This window comes from Vanessa atalanta, chromosome 12, assembly GCF_905147765.1.
Source record: "Vanessa atalanta chromosome 12, ilVanAtal1.2, whole genome shotgun sequence".
NCBI classification, from domain to species: domain Eukaryota; kingdom Metazoa; phylum Arthropoda; class Insecta; order Lepidoptera; family Nymphalidae; genus Vanessa; species Vanessa atalanta.
This window is the reverse complement of record NC_061882.1, coordinates 6,716,373-6,733,691: the sequence shown is the minus strand read 5'-3', so window position 1 is coordinate 6,733,691 and position 17,319 is coordinate 6,716,373. Positions and strand designations below refer to the sequence as shown.

The 17,319-nt window shown below is 30.3% G+C and overlaps 1 protein-coding gene across 2 annotated transcripts; it reads right to left on the bottom strand.

Moving 5' to 3' along the window:
- Positions 1-1,446: 1,446 nt before the first annotated feature.
- LOC125067635 (alpha-tocopherol transfer protein-like) lies at positions 1,447-15,421 on the bottom strand. 2 transcript variants are annotated; one of them, XM_047676332.1, is made up of 7 exons: positions 15,299-15,421; positions 13,092-13,199; positions 4,803-4,962; positions 3,764-4,013; positions 2,924-3,034; positions 2,368-2,504; positions 1,447-1,972 (listed from the first exon to the last, which is right to left on the bottom strand). In XM_047676332.1, exons 2-7 carry the CDS (start codon positions 13,177-13,179, stop codon positions 1,873-1,875), a joined length of 846 nt encoding a protein of 281 aa, XP_047532288.1. In that variant the 5' UTR covers positions 13,180-13,199; positions 15,299-15,421; the 3' UTR covers positions 1,447-1,872. The 2 variants fall into 2 exon arrangements, with proteins under 2 accessions (XP_047532288.1, XP_047532289.1); XM_047676333.1 differs by having other exon boundaries at positions 15,339-15,391.
- Between the last annotated feature and the right edge of the window lie 1,898 nt (positions 15,422-17,319).

The following is a 17,319-nucleotide window of genomic DNA, read 5'->3' as shown; positions in this document are numbered from 1 at the left end:
AAATCTACTTTATAATAAAGCATTTTATTAAGTAGCCCTTCGAATAAAAAAAGTAGTTCGATCTTGGGCTTTAAACTTGATCCGTACCGTATTTTATTACAATCGATTAAATAATTTACCCTTGAAAACGTAACAGAGAGACAAGTAAAAAAAGTTGTTTTGGTTTAGTTAGGCAGCCTTGCAGATAGCCAGATAGTAGATATTAACTTTATTAATAAAGTTATTTTTAAATCACAGATAGACATTTAAATTTTTTTTGTATACTTTATTGTTATACATAAAATATAGTCACCAATCAGTAACGATGTAAATTTGGCCACACTTGATCGTTTAAAAAGACATTTAATCGTTGGAGATAATATTACTAAATAGAGATAATAGTTCTACACTAACTGCTGCGCTCAAAAATCTTTATATTCAATAAAATTTAATGACTATTTAACTTAATAACATTAAATAATTTAATGAACATTACATGTAGGAACCAATGAGAACAGTAAAGGAATAGAGAGTACACTTTGGTTTGCGCTATAATATGACCCGCATAAATCGCTAGTCTCTCTACTGACTAACCTATTGAAGAAAGTCGTCAGGATTACATTATCACTATGAATGATGACGCTAATGATAATTAAATCCAGGCACAGCACTGAAAGGTGAACGCTTAGAAGATTCTGAATGCTTATAAGATAATATTACAGTGTTCGCAAATATACCAGCGTTCTCTATTGATATAATATCTCGACCGGCGTGTGTTCAAACAGAACAGCTTTAAGTAATAAATGCAAGGATGCGACAGTGTGAAAACACAAATAAAGCACTACCACTTCGTATGGCGCTCGAGATATGCAATGATTATTATGAAAATAGAACTAACAGTGAGTACATGGAAAGTTATAAATGAAATGGCTATATCAGCTACCCGATGGACAGATGTCACCTCTAATTATAGCCTTTCGGAGATTATAATACGAAATATTTCATTACTTACCTTTTACGGGTGAAATAAATATACTTTATCACATGGCATTTTTTTAATAATAAATTAAATACCTTAAATAGAAGTTATAAAAAAAAAACTTAAAACCAACAATGTAAACCTTTTATTGAATCAATTTTTGTTTTTTCAGTTTGATTGAAATCAGTTCAGACGATTAAAATCGCTTTCGATTTACAAGTTTGTTGAGTAAAAACGACTTGTGTGAACGTGGTTTAAGACTAGAGGGCAAATAGCAAAAATAAAAATGCGTTTTTGCAATAAATAAATTACACAAATGATTAGGCCCATGCGATGATTTTTTTTTACATTTGTGATACAAAATATATTATACTTTCAATAAATTTTTATACTTTACATTTTTCGACATAAATTCAGTGTGTGTCATTATGTTTCAGAGGGGGTGAGAAAATAAAAAAACAATATGTATATTAATTGTATTTGTTTTAATAAAACGTCACATTTTTATACAAAAAGAAATATTACCGCGTATATAAACCTTAAGGTTGGTACAGCAGGTTCACAATATTATTCAAATTGATGTCACATACTTATAAAACCCTGTTGCTATAATTATATAGTTTATACAAAACTTAATTTTAATTCTAATATAGATACATTAGTCATTTAACTTCTTTTACCCAAGTGCTTATTTATATTTGAGCATGTCTCCGGCGCAATGCCTTTCAAATGTTAAAAGATTCATTCATTTTTAATGATTATTAAGATTACGAAATGTTTCGATGTTCACAAATTAATGTAATAAAGGTAATTGAATATTTTCAGCATAGCACTATCTTCCACTCATATATCGGATGTTTGTGCAGATATTTTAACACAGCCAGAATCTTACATACATACGGAATAATTATACTTTAGTCGATAGCGAGTGTTCGGAATGATCCAGAATCTATGGATGATTCGGCCTTCTTCTTATCGACGACTCTCCATAAAGTTTCATCTAACAATGCATCTCTGAAATAAATTTCTACGTTATTATTTGATACAGGATTAGGTGAAGTCGCGAAAACGGCAACTTTACCCGAAAAACGATAATATATTTTATTAAATAATTTCTAAAAACTTTGTGCGAGCCCACCTGGGTACATTTGTCACATAATCTACCGCAAAACCAAAAATACTTGGTCCTTGTTGTATTATGGTTTGAAGTTAAAGTGAGTCAGTGTAACTACAGGCAAGAGGGATAGAGATAACATTTTAGTTTCCAAGATTGATGTCGCAATGGTGATGTGAGTGATGGTAAATATTTCTTATGGTGCTGATGTCAACGGAGTTTCGTGACAACTAACAATCGACTTGTCAATTCTATTTATAATAAATAAAATAAAAAAAACTATGATTGTCTTTACCGATTCCTTGCGATATTATCCATGACTTCTTCCTTGAGTTCGGCCATAGAAGGTCGAGTGCCACCGTAGTTGGATGGCAGGTCATCTTTGCTCAAATACTTATATAATGTGTCCGACTTTGGCGGATGGAAATGTATCTGTAAAAAAAATTAATTTATTACTGTCGTGTTTTTAATAAATTTAAATCATTTTGATTGGATTCTGTACGATTTGTAATGCCCTAACTATTAGCTCGACAATAAGTCACACAAACATACTTGAACACACATATTAAAAGAAAAGGAAATTCGACAAAATCGAAAAGAATTCAGGCGCTGGAATGACAGGACTTTACGTAACTTCCAAACTTTACGTACCTTAGGCTTATTAACCTTATTTAAGACTAGAGTAGACGGACGAGAACTAAATAGACCAATGGATGTAAAAATAATAATAATAAACTATTTTCTCTACTACTCAATTCTCCTTTATGTCACTACAGAATACACTTCGAAGTGAAAGAGATGATTTAAAATCTAAAGCAAAACTGCTACTATAATAATAATTAGATACAAACCATTTCCGTGATCTCTTTCTTCATAAAAGGTTTTAAAGCTCCGTATATTTTGTCTATGAATGGTGGGGCGTTCACTACGTGAATCTGTTTCAGTCTGATGGGCATTGCTTCCTGTGTTATGATAAAAATACATTATATATTTAACAAAAGTAGTATATCTTTTATGAATGTTTATAAAAATACAACGTTTTTTTAATTATTGGTGTTCAATCAAATATAATTTTATATGAACAGCGGGAAACAAATTATAGGTTATTTAACGTTAATTTGATTATAGATTTGGCCATGCTATTATAGACTTTGCGAAGTCCAAAGCTTGAAACTTGAAGATGTTATAAGTTTATGTTTAACTAGCTGAACCTACGGCTTTAATCAAACTCACGCACACAAACTCTCTTTCCCAGTTTTACCCTTTCGAGAGGTGAATTATAAAAGTTGCCTATGTCCTCCCCCGGGACTCATACCAAAGTTCGTCTAAATCGGTTCTGCGATTTAAGCGTGAAGATACAAACGGTAACATAAATAGTTACTTTCGCATTTATAATATGAGTATAAATTTAATTATTTCCTTTACATACAATGTATAAAGTAGTGGATAGACATGATATTGTTGTAAATATTAGCTTCAGCATCTGTTTGACAGATGCCAGAGACACTGGTAAATAGATCTAATATGATGTTAAGTTAATTACACCAGCTCGTTCACCCTTCCGTCCCCCTCACACAACAATATTAAGAATAGCTGTCTGGAGAAAGAATATGAAACGATTGGATTGGTACCTAAGCAAGAGAGCTCGCAAAAACACCTACTACCAAATAATTTTAATGATTTATAAATACCTCTTGATATTTCGCCAGTCTTCTCGCTACTGAGAGATTAATCTTCGTAAGAAATCTCAGTGTTATGTCCTTGACGTCCATCATGACTATATCTTCTTCGGGTAAATTGTCACTCACGAGGAAATTAGAGTCAGTACTCAAGAAAAAAAATTTGACATCCGATATATAATCGTAATTTTCTAAGCCCGGATCGTTTAGCTGCCAGATCCAGAGCCATCTGTTGCCGGATATACCGTATTGACTGAGGTTTCTGGAATAGTGAAATTAATTTTAAGCTTATACCTAACTTTGCTGAATAAGGCTATCGATATTTGCACATAGGGTTTATTTTGCAAGAAGCATATAACCTGATCCACGTAAACATTTACTACTTCTTATTCTTCTTTGGGGTGTTAATGCACCCCAAAGTAAACATAAAGTAAATTAGTCAGCCAAATTTATCAAGTGATCAGAAAACATAAATATTTATAGATACGGGATCCAATCCGTGTGCGACCACGCAGTTATAATTTATCTCATGTCCGACAGTGATGAAATACATCTTGAGGAAAGAAAATCTGTACACGTCATATATAACCTCCATCCCATATTTTAGCAGATTCTCCAAATCGGAGTGAACTATTTGCTCCGACGAGTAATTGCCTACTTCATGTTTTAAAAGCTGATCTAACAGAATTAAGAGTTCTGATTGGTGGTGAACAATAAACTGGTAATCTAAACTGAGACACTGCACTCTACTCATTTTAATGTTACTGCCTGTATTGTACCAGTCTAAAACTGTTACTAGGATTGCATATGAAATTAAGAGTACAATGTGGTAGCTGCTTTTTTAGAACATTGTAAAATGAAAACGATAAGAATACATATTTTTAATTGGTGCTACGTTTATCCTTAGTAATTAGTTTTAAAATGAATTAATAACCCTATGTTTTAAAATTATTATTTACTTAAATTTAATGATATTATACAAACGCACGCGTGTGTATAAAATATATTTAAAATAAATTACGTCATTACTTAATAATAGCGACAAACTTACATAATTTTAATAACTTTCTGCATATGGGCCGACTGGGGATCTCTGTTGGTGACGAGATCGGAACATGCTCCTCTTACAGTAAAGAACATATCCACAGTCTTCTTCGTTTTTTCCAAGTCATAGTAACAGCTGTGTGCGAACCGGAGCAGGAGATTATTACCTGAAAAATTTGAAGTCCACATTTGAAACTGATACTTCCAATTAGCATTAGCATTAGCAGCCTGTAAATTTGCCCACTGCTGGGCTAAAGGCCTCTTCTCCCTTTGAGGAGAAGGCTTGGAACATATTCCACCTCGCTGCTCCAATGCGGGTTGGCGGAATACACATGTGGCAGAATTTCGTTGAAATTAGACACATGCAGGTTTCCTCACGATGTTTTCCTTCACCGCCGAGCACGAGATGAATTATAAACACAAATTAAGCACATGAAAATTCAGTGGTGCCTGCCTGGGTTTGAACCCGAAATCATCGGTTTAGATGCACGCGTTCTAGCCACTGGGCCATCTCGGCTCATACTTGCAATATGTACTGAAAATAATAATATTATATGGAAAGTCTAAGAGCGAAACCGTTTGTAAAGTAGGTAGGATTCGATTTAAAGTCACCGTCGTTTTTAAATGTAGGTTCTTCTGAGAAGATCCCGCGAGAAACTTAGAAAATTAGTGATTTTTACGACAAAATTACACAAGTATGTTTATCCTGCATGAAAATTAACAAATGGTAACTCCACGCTTTTTATCATATACATAATCTTTTATCGAGTAATACGCTTTATTGATCAATATTTTGAGTAGCAACCAATATAGATATACATATATTTTTATATATCATCCTATATCTATATATCTTATGTTTTGCGGTGTTTCGATATCATTACCATTCAGTGTCATATTACATAGTCAGTCCAACTCCTAGGGTTGGGTGGTAAGAATAAATGAAAAAAGGTAAAAGTATTCTATGAAAATGAAGGTAAGCAAACGTACGTGCATGTAGGTACGTACAAACATTATAAAGACGGATTGTCTTTCCATTGAAACAATTCCATTATCGACATGATATATCGATATATTTTACGTAAATTTTTTAATAAATTCCTGTTATTGAGTAAATATCAAAATCAAGATATACTTTATTCAAGCACTTTTCAGTCGTCATTTACAATGTAAAATGTAACGGTAATCCAGGTCTGACATTTAATTTCTATTCAGAAGAACTGGTCAAAAACTAAGTAGTGAAGTTTTTCTCCCAATTAGATTTACGTCAATTAAATTTATTTGTCTGAATAATAAAATTTATTATCTTCTTGCTATAAATCTATTGTTTTTTTTTTTTAATTATTAATTTTCCTTTAATACCTTATAATAATTTGAACTTCATAAAAAGTTATTTTATTCGCAAACACTCTGACTTAATGATTAAATAAACGTACCTGGTGTATAATTATATTCGATTGCTATACATAAAGGATATATAAAGTACTTTAGCCATTAGTATGTTCGGTGCAAAAATAATGACATATTTCTGTAGTAGCTATTACTTGAACTTAACGACACGAATACGATTCATTCACGGCAGTAAATAAAAGTGTTTTGTCGATCCAAAATCCAGAAATATAGATCATTATGTTTATTGTGTCCGTGTGTTAAAGATGTAGTAATAAAATATAAAATTTGAATGATTCGATTGGATGAGTTTTAAGGTTACAGATGTGCAATGCTCGCTTAAAAATAAAAGTTCCGTAAAGTCCTTTCTGAGTTGTCTCTACATTATTATATAGTTTGTTCACTCAATAAGTCGCGCCTCTTCGCTTTGTAAATTAATGGCATACATTAACAGATATAATCTAATTTGTTTTTTTTTTTTTGCTGTCTTTATTCATATATTAGTCATCTCACGCACACTAAGACATCGAGTGTCACTCCTACGAATGCACGCCGATAAGTTAGCGTGGTGGGGCGCGCAATCATGAGTGAATAGATCTTGTATTTTAAATGTCATTTTTATAATATGGGAAAACAAAAACTGCGCCCAGAGTTACATTTAACTTGACGAAACTAGTATTACAGTTTATAAAAAACAACATCCAATATCTATGTGAAAAATAATCACTACTATTTTGAATACCATACGTGACGATCTTAGAATTTTCAAATCAACCGATGCGTATATACGTCATAATGATTATATAATCTGTGATGACATTATCGATATTTTGTGATAAGCAGCATACTTAACAGCAATCACGGAAAAATGAATTCTAATAATTTTGGATAAGCAGAGTTATTTTGTAATAACTCATATCTTTCAATTAATCATCTTATTATATTTATTTATTTTTATACCCCGATAGTATTAAAAAGATATTTACATACGTAACTAATATTTTAGTGGAAAAATTTAGATAAATCAACTTGTGACATAAGAAGATAAGTACCAATATGTATAATTAAACATGTTGTGAAATTAATATACAAACGATTTAAGAAATATTACGACCTACATAACAATTCACATTTTATAATCGCGATAACAACGCCGAAAACAAATTATCTTTATTATTTTCGATGACACTATGACATATGACCGAGTTTGTCTTGAGCATTTTTGAGACATTTATTCTCAAGTGGCATTCAACTGGCGTGACGGTCATGCTTGAACTACCTGGTTTATAAACTTAGAATGCAATAGTCATTTAATTTTTTTAATTACTTACTTCAATCTACGGTTTTTTATTTTCCTGTCTACTTTTTTATGTCTCATTCAAACCCACGTATTATTAACCAATTGTTTTCATTCACACGATACAGGTATAACAGAAATTCTTAAAACAATCTTATCAGTAGTTTAAAAAAACAACAATTAAATATTAATTTATTTTAATGATTTTTGTCACAGATGCAATAAAGTTTGATATATTTTAAATAAAATGATAATATAAATATAATGGTAATATAAACAAATATTATATACAATTAAAATCTTAGGCAGTTCGTAGTATATACTAGAACATCATATTTCGAATGAGAATAAAAAAAAAGCCAAAAAACGATTTTTAACGTAATTACGTACTAATATATGTGTTATAACTGACATAAGCTTATAATCATTATGTCTGCAAAATCACATCTGGTAAGCGTTCTACACCGAAAAACAAATACTTTAGATTCAGACAAAAAAAAGTAAAACATTGGAGCGAGGCCTAATTATCTAGTTGGACGAGCCACCAAGAAGCGTTTATATCACAATCTGTTAAATTTATGTATAATTATATATATAAAGAATATATTGTCCCCTGTTCGAAATGAGAACAAAACTGCGAACCAAAATATTGCATGTTAAACCTCTTCTTTTACTGATTCTGAATGTATAAACGCTAAAGGTATCATGAAGTAATGATAGAAGAATATATTTCAAACTGCTGATCAAAATGCTGAATTTGAACCTTACATCTTTACAATAAGTTAGGTTTCTCTACAATGTAATCACATGAGTCGGGTAGGTAAGTCTTTATGATCTAAACGACTCATTGTCATTCACAATAACTCTCAAGTGATAATACCAGAGTCCAAATCAGAACTGCATTCGAGTTCTTTATTAGCCTTATTAGTATTCAAATAAAAACAAAATGTTCGTGTTTTGTTATCTTATACAAAGACTTTGGGAATATTTGTTATTGTTTTGTTATCTTATACAAAGACTTTGGGAATAACAATACAATTATTAATATTTTATATGTATTGTCATAAACAGAACTCGAGATGTAGTCTGTAAAGTAAGAGATTATTTAAGTTATATATGTACCACTCGTTTAGACTCGATAGTTATAATTCTGGTTTTTTATTTTTTAGTTAGTGTATAATTTGCCATCATACATTAGGTATCGGTGGTCGAAATTATGGACAATATCCTGTTTTTATAGTGCCTTTAATGTTTTAGACTTATAAGATGTATTTTGTTTGTTCTTACAATGGTTTTCCCATATTTTGCATAATTTTATTGCTCATGATTACATAATTATCAGCAATAAAATCATGAGGACATCACCGCTCACGGCGGCCATTTTCAACTTTGTACGAGATATTATAGACCACATATACGTAAGCTTACTTGTATTATTCCATCATCGACGAAAAAGAGTTCAGGCACAGAACTACGTTTACATACTCTTGGGCATATCGAGTAGGAACACAACAATACAGAGTACTGTTATTTGGCGGTAGAATATTTGATGAGTGGGTGGTACCTACCCAGACGGGCTTGCACAAAGCCCTACCACCAAGTAAACCACCACCACCAAGTAGTGTTTTTTTATTTGCGCAAAAACAAATATATTTATTTCTTTGAAATGTATGTACACCATTCTATGTAAGGTATGAGTCATTCGCAAGTACAAGGAACCTACTACAAGATCATGGTTGACAGTTCATTGTCACATGCTACTGCGTTATTTATTATATGAAGTGATTTTAATTTAATATTTAATCAAAACGTTATAATAACAATATTTATTATAATAACAATATTTTATTTTTAATCAAATCTTAAATAACGTTATACAATATTTAATATTCGAAGTCGTAATTGTCTAATTCAAGGTTATTTCAAATAACTCAGTTTCACAATTCATCTTATGAATTATTTAGTATTACTTTAAATGCTTCAGATCACTTGAAGACCTTGAAAAATATTTCGGTATAAATAATCGTAGTAGGATTATTTTAGGCTAATTCACAAAATATTCATATATGGCTTTATTATAAGTATTTGTTGGTGCTGAATAAATAACTGCCTCTTAATACATACATATGTACATAGGTCTAGACTAATTACATGTCTGACATCTTACAATAATCTTAGTGTATCTTCTTTCAATACTATACTAAAGGAAATAAGTGATTTATACGGTTTATATTAAGAATTTTTTTGTGAATAAAAACAATATTTAAAATTTTACTTAGTTTACTAAAAATTTAGATTAAACTATAAATTATATCAATGCATAATTTTTTTATGTAGTAACTTAATTTGTCCACGACCATTTGGACATAAATAAGCAACAATTAAAAAAAAATTGTTCAGTAGAGAGACTGTCAAAATTCGAACAATTGTTTTTTTTTCAAGGTATCTTGGGAACTGAGACAGAACTTATTTTGAAAATTATCACCTATTACAATTTGGTTACAATTCATTTAATTTGAAACGGTTCATGTGCTTGTATGTAAAGTATATATGCCAGAAAATTAAGTTAACCATCGACCAAATAAAATGTTTGGAACGCAAAATAAGTCCGGGTATGTTCAATCCCATCAATAACTTTGACTTAGAACCAGATATATATGTGCTGACAGATTTGGCATCCTAGACATAGACGATTTTAAGTAATGTTATATTTTATTGTAAAATACATGTGTGTTATCTGTAAAACTTAACATTTATACAAAAAAGTGGTACAACGTTTAATCATTAAAATTGAACATTTGCATTTAAAGTTTCCCCATTTTTCATTAAGTTCAAGCCTATCATTATGTACTAATGTGATTTTTATTGACCATCTTTCGTGTTGCTTTTATCCATTTCCACAATGTACATTCTGCGTATACGTTACCGTGCATCATATAATATTAATCAATAAATAGGTATTGAGTACATAAAAAGGTGCGTTTTATGCGTTATTATAATTTATTAAATAGACAGAAGTTGTACACACTGACACTTATTAAATCAATAACATCGTAATTAAGAGCCGTATGTGGCCTTGGTTGAAAACAGACTAAAAGATAAAAGTATATCAGATACCTATTGTAATGCATATTTTGTTTGCTCTAAAATATTTTTTTTTCTTGTTAATATTGTATAAAATTAATTTCTGAATTTAGGAATTCACACTGAATTTTTTTTTTAATAGATTTTATTATGTATTATATAAGTCTCAGTATAAAAGCCTGCATCGAAAGTGCAGAAACACATAAAATACCTATGAAAACATCCGAAAAGCTCTAACAATTGTTGGATTAGCCGTAATAAAGTTAGCTTTATTATGTCATTGGACCTACGACTAATGGTTCTGAAGTTAATTGTATTGACCACAGTATCTTTTAATAGTTAGTAATAAAAGTAATTTATTGTTACTAATACATTATGCAAGTTCTAGTAGCTAATTACAAAGCAGCAGATCCCCAGTCCGACCCCAAATTTTAACCTAGAACAAGTTCAAATTTGGGGTCGGACTCAGTGGACCTATGGTAATGGAGGTCATGACCCCAGGCGGCGGGACATTCATAGCCGGTTCTCACTGGAAAATCCATTAATGCATTACCCACACAAGTAGCATGTGCTGCTTGTGCTTGGGTCTGCTGACTGCTAAGAACTAGCGGACCCTTAACTAGCGAGTATTTCCGTCAAACTCAAACTCAATTTTCTTTAGTCAATATAGAAGCATTATACTTACTTATTGATAGTCAAATTAAATACTACCACCGGTTCGGAAAAAGAAACACCTTGACCTGAGAAGAACCGGCGAAAGAAACTCAGCGGGTCTTTGTTTTTTGTCGATCTAATTAAGTACATACATTGAATATGAATAGAAATAGCCAGGAGGCGATCGTTTCACTCCCAAGGTGTGCTATATCAATCATAAACTCACTAATTGTATTGTATTGTACCCTTTCGCGCACAAGCGTTCCTTAACATTTTTTTTTTTAAATTGGTAACAGAAGCATTTTGAACGCTTTCTGGGATCCTATTATAAAACTGTATACATTGCCCCACAAAAGAGTTACTGACTCTATGCAGTTGAGTCACAGGAGTAACAAGTTTGTGTTTGTTCCTTGTACCAATGCTATGAGAATCACATTTTCTCATAAAATCATTAAAAAAAATTCGTACATACAAAACATTACAGAATATATATTGAGAAGCAATAGTTAATATCTTGATAATCGTCATTCAAAGACGTCACGTTGTAAGTGCGTATACTACTGTGTCGTACCAATGATTCGCCTGTCATTATAGGCCTCATTTATCTCCGGGTATCGCAGGATCACATCACAGGCCCGCAGCCTTGAAAAATCACACAAAGCCTTTAGCTCTGCGTCTTTTCTCCCTCCGATCGTGTAGAAATTTCATCCCTTCAGATCGAGTGAATGTATGAATAAAGAGTGTACTTGTATTTACGAACTAATTTAATGCTCTTTAATATTTCATCGTCGAGTCAGAGCGCTAGCTTAGCTTAGCTTAGCCTTCATGGCCGATATTTGGTAATGAGCAATTGATTTTTTTATAGTAAAATTGTAATGCTATTCAGCTTACTCTACCGATGAAAAATAAAAAAAAATAAAGATTTTGAAGCTTAATTTAACTGAATATATTATGCCAACTATTCCAATCCCAAAAAAAGTATTTGTTTTAATTTTTTCTGTGATTATTATTTGTTAGAAATATTTCTAACTACCTAAAAAAAGTATTTAATTGTCTATATAGTTCGAGAGTACGCCAGAGCTCAGAAGGCTATTTGTGAGGAGGGTTTATATCGGATGCCCTTCCCTTAAGTGCACTAATACGTATAAGAGTATTACGGGATGTAAGAAACTTAAGACGTATTGTGATAATAATACTATATTAAACAAACATTATTTTATTTATCGAGGACATAAGATGTAATAATTAAACTGCGTAGGTTTGACGTCTTTCTGTCCAAAACATGTTATTAAGTATAGTAAAAAAAACCTTGACAATGAAGGCATTGACATAATACGTACAAAATTATAAAGATAATACAAGTGGAATTAGTAAACGTTGATTTTCTTGCATGTAGATGACAAGACTCGGTATAAAACTTACATCTAAATAGATGATTAGTTTAAGCCGGTTGACTTTCAGAGATTATTACTAATGAGTTTTCATATTGCTTATTTCTTGTTTAAAATTCATCTCGTTTTCAACATTAATCGAAAACTTCATAAGAAAACGCTTGCGTTTCTCGGTTCTCGAGTTTCATTCTGCCAAATGTATATGCAACTATACATCAACACACTTGATTCGCATGGTGGAATAAGCTATATAAGTCCTGCCTAACATGAATAATATAGTAAGTATTAATAACATTAGTTTGTAAGTAATGAATTTATAAAAAGTACAACGTTAATCAGAAAATTCTGAGGATACAGTAGGTATGTACACTAGACAATGACTAAACGCAATAGTTTACTGCGTTTTCTGTCCTAGAAAGTGTTAAGTATCTCCGTGATTATTGTGTGTTTGTATATATTATAAAAAAAAACATGTAAATACCTAAATTTTTTGGTAGATGAGGTTGTCGGTTGATCCATTCTTTCAATTCTTCTACATATTTCGTAGAGTCTTCTGTTTTAGTTGTCATGTTTATAAAATTGTTTGTCTCTGTAAAATAAATTATGTTATGATATTATAAAAAATATTACTAATGGACGATGTGTATCATTCATTAAACTCTTTTATATAAATTCATTGAACTTCCGTTTTCTCAAAAACATCACAACCTCTATATGTGGTACTAGTAAAATTATTATTATTTCAATTAAGTTGTTTAAGCTTAAATTTAACGGAATATAATCAAAACAAATGTACTCATTATATACCTATTTACATAATATTGTATGGTCCTATAATTCATGTAGTGACGTTATTTTTACTTACACTCGAAATGACATATTTCATTTCACTTTTAATCATAAATAAAGTATTATGAATTAACATTGAAAAATTAAAATTAGTTTTAGTATCGCTTTTATCATAAAAATCATAAAAACTTTAATAAAAAAAAACTGTATTCCGTAGAATCGAGACAAAGATCAATCCTTGGAATTATATTAAGTTTATTCCATTATCAAGTACTCCATTATAACAAGTTTTTTTTCTCCTTTTTCCTTCTTGAGTTGTAATTAATATCATAAAAAAATAATAGATATTTTCTTTTATATTTTGTTCAATTTCTTTAACAAAATCTAACCTCGACAAAATCTTTATGTTTGACATAATGTCCTAACCCTCGAGTTTTGTACTAGACCTTCGGAAGATTGCGAACAAGAATATAAGGTCACGACCTCCGTTTATGATCACGACGACGGCAGAAAGACATATTTTCTAACTTTTATTACACCGACATGCATGACATAAGTATAACACATTGAATTAAAAAAAACCTTCCTAACTTTCTAATTGTACGACTAGAGTAGAATCGGTTGACGTATAATAAAGAAAAAATATTGTTTTTATAAGAACAAGGTTGGACACGGATGTTATAATTCACGTTCATATTTTAATTTTTAAAACTAAACATCATATGAGTTTACGATTCAAAAACATTTTAATAATAAAAATGTTATTTTTCTTTATGTAATATTTTACTGTTGATATAAATCAGGTACGTAGTAAAAAAACAGTTTAAGTCAAATTCTAGATCAAAGAAATTTAGTGCATTAGATAAGTGTTCATATCAGATAAGGCAATTACAACGAAATCTAAGAAAACTGGTGCTTATGACTACAGATATCAAACATGGAATATTTTTTTATTTACATGCTTTTAAAATGACGTAATATTATTTTAAAACTTATGTGTTTGATAATATAAATAATCGCATCTAAGTACAATAAAAATAAATCGAACTTGCTACATTTAAATTATACAGACTATAGAGTCATTACTGATCGATGATGCTGATATGACGCCTATACACTGAGGTGTGGATGTTCTCTCGTTTTGCTTATTGAAAAGTTTTACATTTCTTGTAATGTATACACATCATATATTTTGCTTTTTAAGTATTCAATACATCCTATTATATACAATAATATTTTTTTTTATTGGAAGTATTTTGTAAAATTGCATTTTAGCAGCAAATTTTTATTTTAAATAAAATAGATAAACAGTTTATATTTAAAGAAACACTTGGTAATAAGAAAATGTAGGTTTTTTTCTTTGACTAAAATATTGTACTTTAAACCCTAAATACCAGTCGTGCATATTTTTTATTAACAAGTTTTTATAGGGTTATTGCAATCAGAATTGGAAAAATAAATCGTTCATTGAAAGTTAAACCTATATTACTCCTCTATAAAAGTCAATTTCGTCTAATTAACGTGGGTTAATATCCAGTTTTGGCAAAACCGGTTTCAAAATCTTCCGGGACAATCTCAAATCAAATAGGTATTGAAATACGGCTGTCCAAAATATTTACGTTTATACTCGTCTACATACAGACTATAACAAATATGTGTATAAATGTCAGAACACAAAAGTAGCTTTCAGTTTTTTTTAATTCAACGTCTAACATTCAACACCATATACCGTAAATATGATTAATCTTATATGAAATAAAATTATTTTCACGTGTTTAGATTGGTACATAGCAGCAACTATACTAGGCTTGTCATAACTCATAAAACTGTCATTGCTGTTAAGTATATACAATTCGGATTATTGTAAACAGTCTGAAGAAATAAATAAAATTAACTTACTGAGTATTACGCATTTATATGAACCAGTAAACTAACTTACGACACGTCTGTTTTGTGGCGCGTCTCTACGGTTACTGAGTGACTGTCTGTGACTAGTTGAGTACCGCTACCAAATGAAGTAATGAAGTATAAACGATATTCCAATGTTAACGTAGATACGTCGCAAGAGTCGAGTATTGTATGCCTATCTATTGCCTACAGAATCACCGTCACACGACACACATGCCACGAAGTTCGACTAAGATTAGCGAATTCGCATGTGTAATGTGTATATCGCGATTTGTATAATACACGGTACATATAACGTAATGTATGTCAAAATAATCTTTGCAGATCCATCCAAAAAAAATAATATTTGCAGATGGTGATTATTTAGTTAAGACAAAATGTAATTATCTCTACTTTTGATATGATATATTCCATTTGTTTAAAGTAACAGATGTACAAAATCTCAATTTATGTTACATTTATAAACTCGCTATAACGACAGTTAAGGAGTTTCATATCAAGGTTCTCAAAAAGAGAGTATTAGTCCATTGAGTGCTATGATTATGAACTCCTTAGCGAGGTAAGAAAGACCTCACTACTAATGAGGTTAAATGCAGAAGTTGCTCATGTAGCTAACCTGGATGTATAAAAATACAGTTGTTATAGGATCTTCTTTTTTTGTATAAAAGTAATAAAAAAATATCATATGTATGGGAAAAGCAATTCTGTTGTTTTTTATCCGACTTCAAAAACGGAGAGGTTATATTAAAATAAGTTTTATTTTTGAACTTTTTCATTTCAAGACACTACTTGACAACATTTTCTCTCTTTCACGTATTCTCAACGCATGCGTTATGATACTATAACTTCTTGTACCTTTAATTTATAGTGATACAACATCCCTATTCGCTTTATCAAATAATAGGCAAGTATGCTAGAATCTGATGTAAAAATATTGAATTAAATGTAGAGCTACAACTAAATGGAAATATAGATTGTATCAAGAAGAACCAGCAAAAAACTTTGTTATGTACTATTTTTGACCAATCAAATAACATAATACCCTACTACCTACATAATATTACTAATTAAATATTAAATTTAATCGTAGATCTATAATATATTCTTATCGTTAACTTTCTTACATTAGTAGTAATTGACTGATTAAAAAAGCATGCGGGATCATAATAAGAACCAACAGAACCATGCAATGGAATGGAAAAGTGGAATAATGAATTGACATTGCGAGGTATAAGGCTCGGTAATAGTTGGAGTTATTAGAAGATATAGTGCATCACATAAATTAATTATTCGATACAATTAATATATATTATTAAATACCTTAAACCGAGTTTAAATAACGGTAGAGACCGATCGGCCGTTCTCATTATGTCTTAATAATAATTTTCCTAATCAAATAATTCATAGTATACCTACTTTAATAGTTTCAAATACACTATACCTAAAACAACCTAATCGAGCAATATCATGGTTAATTCCTTTCAGTTATGGAGGATAAATATTCGTCTAAAAGATTAATAATTAAAATTATCGATTACTTTTGTCTATTTTTAATTTAATCCGTAGCATTTACGTAAGGTCTAGTACTATTTTTATTTATTTCATTAAATATTAACTTTGAATGTTTTTAATTGCATTTGAAACCATTTTGTTTATTAATACCTTACCTTTTTTATAATAACTTTAAATAGTAATACAATGTAACAAAATAATATAATATTACAAACACATTTAGGTAACGTTGATAATAGAGGTTATTTATAAATTGTACAGGATTTTATATTATTAGGACCTTGTAGAACACACATTTAATACAAATCCTGAACACTAAAGAGTTTTATCTTCAACAATGTAATTTTTAGTTTATTTAAAAGTGTGTAATGATCTATATAATATCAAAAGCTTTAATAGAATTACATAAAACGCCAACAGTTTTTAGCGGTATTTCCCATGAGTGGTATGTTATATAATTATGTTAGAAACGCTAGTATGTCTAGGATATAATACCTATA

Coding starts and splice junctions, on each gene's coding strand:
- LOC125067635 (XM_047676332.1), bottom strand. CDS start 13,179: ATGACAACTAAAACAGAAGACTCTACGAAATATGTAGAAGAATTGAAA. Junction 4,963..13,091: donor TCATCTACCAAAAAATTTAG/GTATTTACATGT, acceptor CAAATTTTTCAG/GTAATAATCTCCTGCTCCGG. Junction 1,973..2,367: donor GATAATATCGCAAGGAATCG/GTAAAGACAATC, acceptor AATTTATTTCAG/AGATGCATTGTTAGATGAAA.